This window comes from Ostrea edulis, chromosome 1 (assembly GCF_947568905.1).
Source record: "Ostrea edulis chromosome 1, xbOstEdul1.1, whole genome shotgun sequence".
Taxonomy (NCBI): Eukaryota; Metazoa; Mollusca; class Bivalvia; order Ostreida; family Ostreidae; genus Ostrea; species Ostrea edulis.
The window spans coordinates 45,652,768-45,665,209 of NC_079164.1; the positions used below are offsets into that span (position 1 = coordinate 45,652,768).

The 12,442-nt window shown below is 36.8% G+C and overlaps 1 protein-coding gene across 1 annotated transcript in view; it reads right to left on the reverse strand.

The window, feature by feature from the left end:
- Positions 1 to 12,442, reverse strand: part of LOC125654945 (uncharacterized) — a 134,535-nt gene that overhangs the window by 17,591 nt on the left and 104,502 nt on the right. Inside the window, exons 165-185 of the mRNA XM_056143349.1 lie at positions 11,645 to 11,824; positions 11,204 to 11,384; positions 10,638 to 10,804; positions 10,131 to 10,258; positions 9,597 to 9,843; positions 8,809 to 8,980; positions 8,344 to 8,584; positions 7,969 to 8,086; positions 7,626 to 7,801; positions 6,632 to 6,791; positions 6,280 to 6,480; positions 5,835 to 6,089; positions 5,293 to 5,452; positions 2,292 to 2,533; positions 2,063 to 2,193; positions 1,605 to 1,758; positions 1,165 to 1,386; positions 937 to 1,030; positions 669 to 786; positions 399 to 547; positions 127 to 260 (exon numbers count right to left, since the gene is read on the reverse strand). Coding sequence (XP_055999324.1) covers positions 127 to 260; positions 399 to 547; positions 669 to 786; positions 937 to 1,030; positions 1,165 to 1,386; positions 1,605 to 1,758; positions 2,063 to 2,193; positions 2,292 to 2,533; positions 5,293 to 5,452; positions 5,835 to 6,089; positions 6,280 to 6,480; positions 6,632 to 6,791; positions 7,626 to 7,801; positions 7,969 to 8,086; positions 8,344 to 8,584; positions 8,809 to 8,980; positions 9,597 to 9,843; positions 10,131 to 10,258; positions 10,638 to 10,804; positions 11,204 to 11,384; positions 11,645 to 11,824 — 3,630 coding nt within the window. The remainder of the gene's footprint in view (positions 1 to 126; positions 261 to 398; positions 548 to 668; positions 787 to 936; positions 1,031 to 1,164; positions 1,387 to 1,604; positions 1,759 to 2,062; positions 2,194 to 2,291; positions 2,534 to 5,292; positions 5,453 to 5,834; positions 6,090 to 6,279; positions 6,481 to 6,631; positions 6,792 to 7,625; positions 7,802 to 7,968; positions 8,087 to 8,343; positions 8,585 to 8,808; positions 8,981 to 9,596; positions 9,844 to 10,130; positions 10,259 to 10,637; positions 10,805 to 11,203; positions 11,385 to 11,644; positions 11,825 to 12,442) is intronic.

The window sequence follows — 12,442 nt, forward strand, 5'->3', positions numbered from 1 at the left end:
ATTCATACATACACCACAGAATATATGCATGTCATTTGGAACATCTTGATGCAAATTGTTGCTTTATACAGCTTCCACACAAAAAGGACTGCAAGTACTCTTTAACAAGCCATGTGAAGCACTTACTGTTAGTGGTGAAGAAACTGTAGATTTCATATCCATCCAGTCGTCTGATTGCCCATTCATATTTAACCGGAGGACACGGGTCACCAGACACGTCCCAACTGGCTCGGATGGTGGCAGGGTCGGTTTGGAAATCTCTGTGTGGAAACAGATGTAGAAACATTACTTCTCAATTCTTTTTTAAAAAGAATAAATCAATAACAATACAATTTGGTGATAAATGTAAATGCATGCATCATAAATATTCATTTGATGACACTGGTAGTGTTACTGACACATCTATTGTCTCCCCATCCACCATGTCCATGACACCGACGTGAGACAGCGGATCTTTCCCCTGGCTTAGATAAGACATGTACACGCCATTAGATGTGGCCACACTGGTTAATCCTGCCCCATTCACTCCTTTCACCGATACATACAGCTACAACACAGAAAAACCCCATCATCACATGATCATTATGTTACATATACATGTATATCAAAAGGAAAAGAAGTAAACATAAGTTTTTTTCTACAGAATTAAGACAATTCTCTTAAGTGACCTGTCTATATCCATTGAGGTTGAGTCCTGAGACAGTGTGGTACTGACTGTCCGCTGGGATGGTGTAGAAAGCCTTGACCTGACCTCCACCTGGAGAAGTTCCCACAGCTACCTGGTATCTATAATAAACATATCAAATAAAATGGCATCTATAGTAAACACATGAAATAAAAAATCATGCTTCAATTGTCTTTAAATCAAGGGATCATTAAAGTTTCAGTCTTCAGAGATGCATGGATATATGTTCCTGGTAATGCATGTGCTCTTACTCCACGATTTGGGACTCTGGGTCAGTGAAGGGCATCCAAGTGACCGACAGTGAGGTCAAGGATTCAGTACACACAGCGTCCAGTGTATTGCACTCTGAAAACATAGTTCCATATATTTTATTTCCATCTCTTCTTAAATGATTATAAAAATACAAATTTCAATCACTGATAAATAACCTCTACAAGAAAATGTACGGACACTTAATGTATATCTTTGGTATTTCTAACCTTCAACAGTTTTGCATATAAGGGAATTCATTTTGACAGTTTCGTCTGTGCTCTGTGCATCTATTCTGTAGACAGAATTTAGATCCACCACCATTCCTGTTACAGGTGGTGTAGTGTCTACTCCTATCTTGTTAGAGAAAGCATTGACGGTCATATCCACAGTGTTGATCGCTGTTATTGTCACATAGTACTCAGCACCATGGCTCATTTTACTTCCTGCACCTGAAAGATTCAAGTACTAATTTCACAATCGAGATAAATATCATCCTGACAGAATAAATTTTCGATACATATGTGTATCTAACTACTAGAATATCTACACAATTTCAGCTTTGTGTGTGTAATCCCCCTTTAAAAAATCATCTATATATATTGTTCAGATGACAGATGACTTCATTCCAATACAGATGATTTTGTTTCTGCACTATTTCATTAGATACCTTGAATGGAGAATTTCTGGATATGTCCTAGCACCACACCCCCAGAGAAGATGGAGGCATCTCCCTTGGCATTGCCCATCATGATGTGGTATTCCTTTATGGGAGACTCGGTGTCCACAAACCCGGTCCATGAGCACTCCACAGGAACTGTAGTCTGTTAACAAAATCACAACATTCAAATTCCTAAAAGCACATGTTGTGTACAGCCACATGTAAATCAATTCTTGAAATATACATGTACATGTGGAATATGATTTTTTTTTTGTTAACAATCATTTGATTATGGAAGTATTTATTTCAAGGAATAAAATTGTTTTACTTTTTCAGAAAAATATTGTATGGTTACGAGTTTTTCATTTCATGGAGAGTTGTTGCTATTCATGCAAGTTCCCTAACATTGAAATAATAATAAAGAAGTCCTCTGATAAAATTATTGATTTTACACTTCCATAGTATACCTGAATAAACTCTGGACAAGTGACTACCCCTGCTAGTGGAGCAGTCTGATCTATAACAACAGCACCGGTCATTGCCCTCTTCACTAGACCTACCGAATTCTCGGTCCATATATTTATAATGTTGGGCTTGCCTGTAATATATGAAGGATTTGTAAATGTTTTGGAATTTTGGAATGTCACACACTGAAAACCATTTTTCTAAATCTTCTCCATGGAATTAAAATTCAACCTGTGGTATCCGGTGTGACTTCATTGTTAGCAAGAAAACTTGAGAGAGATGAAGCGATAGGAACTTCTTTTTGTTGAGCAATATCATCTGCGTAAGGATATGTCCCCACTCCATACCAGGCCCTGACTATTTCAGACTCGGTATCATTGTAATGCCATAGGGCAGAGAGAGCATCCTCTGTAGACTCGTATACCATACTCCCCTCCCCAACGTCTGAATCTGCTGAGGAATGCTTAGTCAGTCTGCAAACAATCACAAAAATCGGAACAAATAACAACCCATTTTACATGTACACCACTCTTACTTCTGCAAATGCGAATGACACAATAATAAAAAAGATCAAAGTACTATTGTGCCGAAATATATGCCCCAAAAACAAAACAAATTACTTCTGCAATAACATGAGAGTATGATGGAGAGTATGAGGACTAACAAGAAGCCCATGGGCAACATCACTCACCTGAACCACTTTTTCTCTGTCATGATTGTTCAGCTGTTGTGATTTTTGAAAGATATTTTTTTTTTTATTGATCTATGAAAATGAAAATGTTGACCCCATATTGCAGCCCCAACCTATCCCCAAAGGATCACAACAAACCAAAAATGAATCCACGTAACAATAATATAACTAACATGATCTTACTGTTCTGGATAAGACCAAGGTCACAAGGTCATAGATCAAGGTATGATAAGATAGACCTTGCCATAAATTTGACAAATTTCACATAAATTTGAACTTGTTTGGCCCAGTGGTTCTTGAGAAGATTTTTAAATGACTCGATCTTAATTTTGCATTTTCATGATTATATCCACTTTGAATGGGGCATGGCCCTTCATTTGAGAAAAAAACAACCTTGAATCCCTTTCACTTATGGGCCCAGTGATTCTGGAGAAGATGAAAATGTGACATGTCTACAGATGGACGGACAATGGGTGATCAGAATAGTTCTCAGCTCACGTGAGCTAAAAAGCATGCAGTCAATTTATATCTAGCTAAAATGCTTTAATTTTATAGATACAGTAAAACATGCTTATAAATAGCACACTTATAATGAATTCCTGCTTAGGCCAATTCAACTTAATTAGTAGATTATCATCCAGGGTCGGCAAAAAGTAAGGGGCGGGTGGGAGGATTTTATTTTATTAATTTTTATTTTCTGAGAAAAATATCAAAGACAAATGATTTTTTTTTCAACAGATCAGGGCTCGAAATTAGCGAGAAATACTCGCAAATTGCGAGTAGTTTTGAAAAATAGCGAGTAAAAATAGTGGACACTCGCAAATCTTAGCGAGTGGGGATTTACAAACCATGATCGTATCGTATCCGTTTTAAGCCGCGATGCGCCATTCGCTTTTCTTAAACTTGCACTCAAAATCATACAAACGCTTACATGAACGAATGATTTCAACAACCATTTCTATCCGGATTTTCTTTTATGATTTTTTAAGAAACTCGGCGTCAAACAAATGCTTTAGAGGTCGGACATCGCATTATATAATGAAAAATATAGACCTGTTTACTTATAGGGGTGATTAAATTGACTTGGTAAAACATAAATTCCGATTTCTTGTTAGATAAATGAATAACAAAAAAGCTCATACTTGGAATTCAAGTCTTCCGGTAGTTAATTTAATCAGAATTTTCTATCTACATCAATTCATTTTCATACTAAGGTCGGGTTGTAGTCGCGGCACGAGTGCACTGCTCACCGTGTAGGCGATTACCAAAAACAAAAAACAAAAAAATCATGGGACTCGTGGTCGTGCTGCTTATAAACCACGAGTCTGGGATTCACTTTGAAAAATTACTCGTGACAACCCTGACGTGGCATAAAATTGGAGGACATTGGATCTATAGCTGCAGTAAACAGGTTGTGAATATTTGAGGTGCGATGGTCAAGAGACCTAAACATTGCATCATATGACTTACGTAAATTAGTGTTTTGTCCAAATGATGCCTGTTGACCCACTAGGCTCAGTAATGGTGGGGAAAATCATTGATTTAAAAAACAATATGAAAAAAACAGCACAGCTTCATTATTTTTATTTTAGCTTGTAGGTTTTCATTTTAGCCTATGAATCTTTTACCCACAGGCTAAAATTAGCCTGTGGAAGAAAAAGTTAATTTCGACCCCTGACAGATGCGCATCATTTAATGCCAGGTGGATATCAATCTATGCTATTTCCACAGACGAATTCTAGGTTAAGTTTTAATTTCAAACAAAAATATACCTAACTTCTTCAAGATTTACGCCTGTAAGAATGCGAGAAATTAAGAAAACCATATAGATCTATTTTCTTCACGTGGCTTTTCACGTTGCTATACCGGAAATGTAAACAAGAAGTGTAAATACCGGAGTCAGACATGAAAATATTCCGGAAATCGCAAGTTTCGCAAAATAAACAAATTCGGGGCGGGCCAATTTTTGAGGGGCAGGCGGGTATGATAATCTATCAATTAAGTTGAATTGGCCTTATTGCAAAGTGATATTTAGTCCCTTATGCGAGAAAAATAACAAAAAAGTTACAGGATATAACAAAGTTTGGTTATAACGAACTGTACTTAACTGGCCCTGAAGGTTTGCTATAACCATGTTTTACTGTTTGATATCATTATTCAGTCAACTTTTCTCTCTGAAAAGCAATTTCAGCACACGTTGCTCTAGAAAAAGGGTGAGTACAGGCACCAAACAACACAGCAATTATATATAAATAGATTACACATGTATCATAACATTCAAACTGCATTAACACCTCTTTGCTTGACTCCTTTGATGCATACTTCTAATTAAAACACCCATATTCCATCAATTTTAAATCTATTACATTACAGTGTAAGCGACACATTTACTGTCTGTGAGAAATGTATAAGCTTCAAGTCTTTGTATTTCCATCTTGGAAAAACCACTGTTTTACTATTATCTTGATTTTTCTAGACTGAAATACAAAAGGAACTGTTCCTACTTCTTTACAGCCTCATATACAGCACTGATAAACTCACCTGTCAATCGAAATTACTGGCGCTGACTGGTCCACAGTAAATCCATCAGAGCTGGTCTGCAGTACATTGCCATCATTTGTTACGCCTCTGATTGTGGCATAGTAAGTTGTGTTGGGTGTCAGAGGAAGATTGGACTGAGCATATCCAGAACTAGTCAACCCTACAAAGATATTCAACCTCACTGTATAGGTTTATAATTTGTACCATACTTTGAATCTCCTTCTAAAATGAAGTTTTAAAAATTCTTTCCAAGCATGTATCAAAGAGTTCAATCAAACTCTAGAATATACATGAATGAATATATATATAGTAAATACCTTAGATTTTTTTTTTATGCGAGTACTTAATATTGCGAAATGCCTCGTGGATGTCAAATCGCATGATAATGAATTTGCAAGTGGTCCATTGATCAAGAATTATATCATTTCAGCAATACAAAAATAAAAATGAGTAATTTTATTTCATGAGTGATGCTTCTCGTGAAATTACGGGATAAATTCCTCATGTTTATTTTAGAATCTACAGTACTACCGTCAAATTACCATTGCCAGTAGTGTTGTTCTCTTCGATGTGAACAATGTTGAAGTCTGTGAAAGCCATAACCTCCTCTCCACCATCAGGATTTGTGCCCACTGCCATCTCAAAGTGCATGACACCATGAAGGGCGCTCTCAAAGCCTGAAAACTGCACCGACACTGTACTGGAATCTAGCTGGTAATCCACGTCAGTAGTGATGTCTACCGCTGTGCCATTGTTTATCACATTATCAAGATTGTCAGTTCCATCAATAACGATACCTGAAAAGAGAGGAATCATCATCTCTCTGGTATGCAACAATTTTTAGATTTTCAGTGAGGCATAAAACAAAAGGGTGTCATATTACACAGTAAATCATGTTAAACAGTAAAAATCTACTACATATCATATACACGTATTTTATAAAGGAAAACTTTTATGAAATTTCCACACAAATGATAAAGACGTTACCTGCTTTATCCTCTGGCACCACCACAATAGGAGTGGATGTCACAGCCGTGGTCGACAGGATCCCTGCCCCATTCTCTGCCTTCATGGACAGGTAGTACACAGGTGTCTTGGCGTCGATGTTGGTTAGCTCCAGATTCAGGCCTGTAATATACTGACTGCTTTCTGATCCTACAGCTTTCCAGTCCATAATATCTGTTCCTCCTGTATAATGTAAAGACAAATAAAGTTTAAAATCAAAGTTTGCAGAATCCCGGGTTGAATTGAAGATTGTTGATAAAATGTCATTGTGTAGCACAGATAGATACAACTTAAATCAAACAAATAACTTAACAATGAGCAGTGCGTTACTGACCTGGTGATGTGCCCACAGCTACAGTGTAGCCAGCGATACCAGACTGGGGATCGTCGGTCAACCACGACGCCTTGATTCCTTTGGTGTCAGCCTGCCACACATAGCCTTCCACCTTCTGCTCCGGGGCACCTCCAATGACTCCCACCCTCAACCAGAACACCTGAGAAAGGTAGAAAATAAATTTGTAGCCATAGACCATTAATCTAATGTAAATCATAAATAATTATACTTTAAGAAATCTTATCTTATTCATTTTAATATTTCATTGATCTAATATTATAGAGATTTACAAGCAAGGCCTAATTCTTGTGAAAGTCTAATTTATTCAACACTACTTATATGCATATTTTAGAATTAGCCATCATTATGGCATTGATTTACCCTCACAAAAAATAATTTTTTTAATCAAGTAATTCAGTTATGCAAATACATGATGATAATTCTCAGTTATTGGAATAAAATAAAGCGTGACATTAAAGACAGAATACTAGCAACTGGCAATTTGTTACTGGCCTGGGTTGTGTAATAAATGTTTGATCATGTTTACTTACAATGGGTAGAGATGTATTAACTTACAATGGCCGGAGATGTATTAACTTACAATAGGTGGAGATGTCTCAATGTTTGACTATATTAACTTACAATGGGTGGAGATCGATGTCTCAATGTTTGACTACATTAACTTACAATGGGTGGAGATCGATGTCTCAATGTTTGACTATATTAACTTACAATGGATGGAGATCGATGTCTCAATGTTTGACTATATTAACTTACAATGGGTGGAGATCGATGTCTCAATGTTTGACTATATTAACTTACAATGGGTGGAGATGTCTCAATGTTTGACTATATTAACTTACAATGGGTGGAGATCGATGTCTCAATGTTTGACTATATTAACTTACAATGGGTGGAGATGTCTCAATGTTTGACTATATTAACTTACAATGGGTGGAGATCGATGTCTCAATGTTTGACTATATTAACTTACAATGGGTGGAGATGTATCAATGATAACACCATTTGTTTCAAATGAAGCTAGGTATCCCGCGTTGTTGATGGCTCCCACTCTCACGCTGTACCGAGCTCCCTCCCTCAGGGTCAGCCCTGTCCAAGTGTCAGTGGTGGCAGTTTTGTCTGATATCTCCTTCCAATCATTTCTGACAGCTGAAAAATAAAACTGCATTTAAGAACAAACCAACAACAACAAAAATAAAAATCAACAATTCCTCACTGAGTTAAACTAACTTTCAAATATTAAAACCATAAGAGCTGAGAACATTTACAATTATTTGTCTAATGTTAAAACAGTAATACTGATCAGCCGGATTTACCTGGATACTTCTGGATCCTAGTTCCCTGATACAGTTCATACACCTGGACTTTGTAATGATTGACACCGGACTCCTTGTCTACATAACCAAAGGAAACTGTCAACCTGTCCAACTCCGACTACAAGAGCAAATGGTCAAAATTTTCAGCCAAAGCAATCCATTGGATGACTTTTTAACCTCTCTACGTGCTTCTGAGGATGCATAACAATTTTTGCAACTTAAATAACATCGAAGTAAGTTGTTTTCTTCATGGACAATTTTTTGCCATGACAAGTCATAAACTTTGCTAAAATTCAATCAAAATCATTCCATCATTAAAAATTCACATTTCCTTTTCTCCAAAATACAATAAACCATTTCGGTTTGTAAGCCTGCCTGATAATCCCTGTCTTTGGAGGCTGCTCCATCCCTGATGTACAGTAACAATGGTGGTGTTAGATCCACCACAAAACTATCTGTGGAGTTGGTGATCCATCGCAGGGCTCCATCAGTCGTCTTAAGAGTAGTTTTGATACGGTCCCTATGATCGTGGTGGAAGTTCAACCATGTGACACTGCTGGTAGCATTGGGAAATGAGGTCCAATTTCTTAGAACGGCAAAATTATCACTCATGTTCCTGGAAAATTATGTGGTAATGCAATTAGTAAATAAATGAGTAAATTTGATGGTTTTAAAAATGATATTTACAACACTATTTATAGCAATTACTTCCATTTTAAGGTTTATTTTAGATTCTTAAAAAAGATTAATCTTAATTTAATTGTCAAACATTTGGCATTAGGATTTTTCAATAATTTGCCTCCAAAGTTAAGATTTCTACGTCCTGATATCACCACTTACTTGGCACTCTCCACTTGTACTTCATATTGTTTAATCAGAGATTCAGGGTCATTAAATCCCCTCCATTGGAGCTGTACTTTGGCCTGACTGGTCGTAAACTGGAGGTCAGTAAAGGTTGCATCCATCCCATCAACTACTTCTCCCGACTCTGGCTCTGTCAGGTCAACTAGGACTGTAATACCAACACATATTGAAAATCACAAAAAGTTTGAACATACAAATATAAATCCAGAAAACTCTATAGGAAATGTAGAAATCTTTTTTTGATCAACAAAGTCCAATAGCTAGAGATTTCCAACAAACATATTTAACCTGCGGCGAAGTCTCAGATATACGTATAAATAGAGATAGATGAACAAACACGACTAGCAAATTGATTGATTTGTTTCACAAGTGACACCAGACTGCACAATTGCAAAAGCTGCTAAAACTGAAATACTTTTTCATTTATCATAAAACCAATCAATAACTAGATATCATTGTGATGGCAAGCATCACATAAGGGCCTCGCTTTGTGGCATTATTTGCAAAGTTCAAGGTCCATAACTCTTTCAAAATTAGGTCAACAAAACCCAAACTCAAACTTGATCTGTAACCCATAAATGCGATTATAATTTTTCAATTCTGAAACAATAGCTGCAGGGAGAGCCAAATAAAGTCTGGAAAAGCATTTGTGTGAATGCATATACACACACTGTCAGGTTATAAATCACTATAGAGTACCTGCCTAATGCAGGGTCCTCATTAAACAATGGAATGATTTCGTTAATTTCACTATAATAACAGACCTCCATCGGACACCACAGACACGTTGAGTTGTTTGTTTCCCCCGTTGTAAGCCCACACTGTTGTGTAATACATCTGGTTGTGCTTGAGATATCTCACTGCTGGCAGTTCTATGCAGGCTGAGCTTTCTCTCGAAGAGAACTGGGTTAGGTTGGCAACATCGGTAATGTTCTTTTCAGACCCTACACTTAGCATGTACATGGTAATTCCAGACTCGGGGTCATAGAAGTGTTGCCAGTTGCTGCAGATCTAAAATAAGGATTTTGTATTTTGAATCCCTTCTGGCTTGGATTTCTAGGAAAATTCTCAAACTTAAGTCTGAGTTTTCCTTTATCTGAGCAAGCAAAATTTGAGTAAAATCTCCAGACTTAAGTCCAAGTTTCGACTTAAGTTTGTTTCGAGAAATCCAGGCCTGGCCCCCTTCAATCTCAAATTTTTCTCACTCTCTTTACCCTTTTCCCCTTTAAAATATTATCACCTTATAATCTCTTGAGTATAGTATATATGTGCAATCAGTCCTTTGAATATCTCACTACCTTGTTGTTGTCTTTCATGTAGGCCATGTCTATTCCAGCAATCTCGCCATCATACACTTTGCCTCCCACTGGGGGAGACTGGTCAACAATAATAGGAGAGTCCGAGATCCCAATGGTCCTCAAGTCCACTGTTAAAGAAACAAGACATCATACCCCATGAATTATGTCTATCACTGATAAGTCTGACCAGCAACTTGAGATATGACCTTGACCGTTATCTGTTAATCAGCATCAAACTCGACCAATCAATTCATCAAGTATGAAATTCTCTCTATAAGTCATGACTTAGGTTAAAGTTGCAAAGTCTTTCATCATTGAGGCGTAAAAATGAAATATGAAAAAATATGAATGCTATAAATAGAAGGCACATTTAGTGTTTTTAGCTGCAATGTAAGAATTCATTTTCACATATCGCACCAAGATACATCTAGAAAATATGGACAATAATATATATTTAAAAGATTATGGCATAATGTAAAGGCAATCCAACACAATAATAATGTTTACCATTGTTGACAGCCTTTAGTTTGATCCATACAGGAACTCCATTACTAATTTGATGCAACAGTGTGATGTTTGGATTAAAGTCAATGGGAGTCCACATCAATTCATCACAGTCCCTTGTTGTTCTTCCCAGACAGAAGTCATTCCTGTTGATACCCGAGTCAGGATCTCTGCAAAACAAAGAAGGATTTTTCAAAACTTCATACCTAAAGATACAAAAGAAACATTCAATTGTGACAAATCTAGCCTTGATTAATGACCTTGACCTTAAGCAAAAAGCAAAGTTTTCCATTCACAAAGTATGAATTATCTTCCACAAGTAGTTCAAAGGTTTGACCAAGATTAATTTAGTTGCATTCAGACAAAAAGACAGAGAGACAGATAGATGAAAAACACTGTGCTCCAGACCTTTGATCTCCAAGAACAAAAGTCTTTTAAGAGAGAGAGAGGAGAGAGAGAGAGAAAGAAAGAAAGAGAGAGAGAGAGAGAGAGAGAGAGAGAGAGAGAGAGAGAGAGAGGAGTTTTCAACAGGTCAGTACTTCACTGATCTATTTACAGATTGCACTTACGTAGAGTTGTGGGTCAAACTCAAGTTGAATTTTTCCTCATCATACTTAATGTTGTATATCTCATGAATTAAAGGTGGACTGTTGTCTATGATGTAGGGGGTGGTGTGACAAATAGTCAGAGCCAAAGGTCCCCCATACTCTATTTTGTTGATAGCTCGTACAGTCACATAGTACTTCCCATCTGTATAAAATGCAGCATGCTAATTGTTCAACATCATACATAAAGTTACAAATGAATATTTTGATTACATGTAGATTAGTCTCTTTCAAGTAAATTGGTGCAAATACATGTACTTCAAAATATTAGGCTAACATTAAATTCAATCCAAAATTGATGGTTCATGTTGAAATTGAACTATTGATTAATCATGACAAACTTGCTCTGTCTCCTGTGGCAAAAACATCAAAGGTTTACTTTTTCTGTATGTATGCATCACTTACCTGGAAGGCTAGGAGGCACCAGAGGGGTCATCATGACACTGTTGGTCCACTGGGAGGGATCAAACAAGTGAGCATGGGGGTCATGATGTTCCTTCAGTGTCTCTTCACACAGAGCTGTGCCCACAGTGACAGAGTAACCCAGGAGTCCAGTCTCGTGGTCATAGATACCGTCCCAGTTAACTGTAACCAAAATGTTTCAAATACAATCATATCTGCATTGTCGTGAGTTCAAATAAGTGTCTTTTTCTCTTTTCAGATTGTTATACTTGTACATTTCAATAAATGGGTAAATCATGCTGGTGTTTTGGTTTTGTTTTCTTCAATGTAATGGTTCAGAACCAGTATATCCTGGTATTTATGCGAGTGTCTTTGCCATTATGTTGGCTGCTAGTTGGCCAAGCCACTTCAAGGCTTGGAGGGTCAGGTGTCACTAGGTGGATATATCGACCGTTCAGTTATTTAATGTTACAGGTATTCAATAAAAAAAAATATCAAACTCATATGTAAAGCAACCAATCAATTAAGAGAAGAAAAAATAAAGAGAACTAACCATGCAAATAAAACACCAGCAATACCTGCCAATAACTATATTCTAAAAACTTCACTGAGCTATGAAGTGGGGCAGTCATGTGATAAAATCCTGTTAATCCCATTATTTATTATTTGAGATGAACAGTTAATTTTAAAATATGACATATTATACCATGATGACACGGTGATCTAAAAACAAAGTTAATCGAATCCAGTTTCTATTAATTGTTTTGCGGAACTTTAATATGCAATTGTAGGATATTTTCT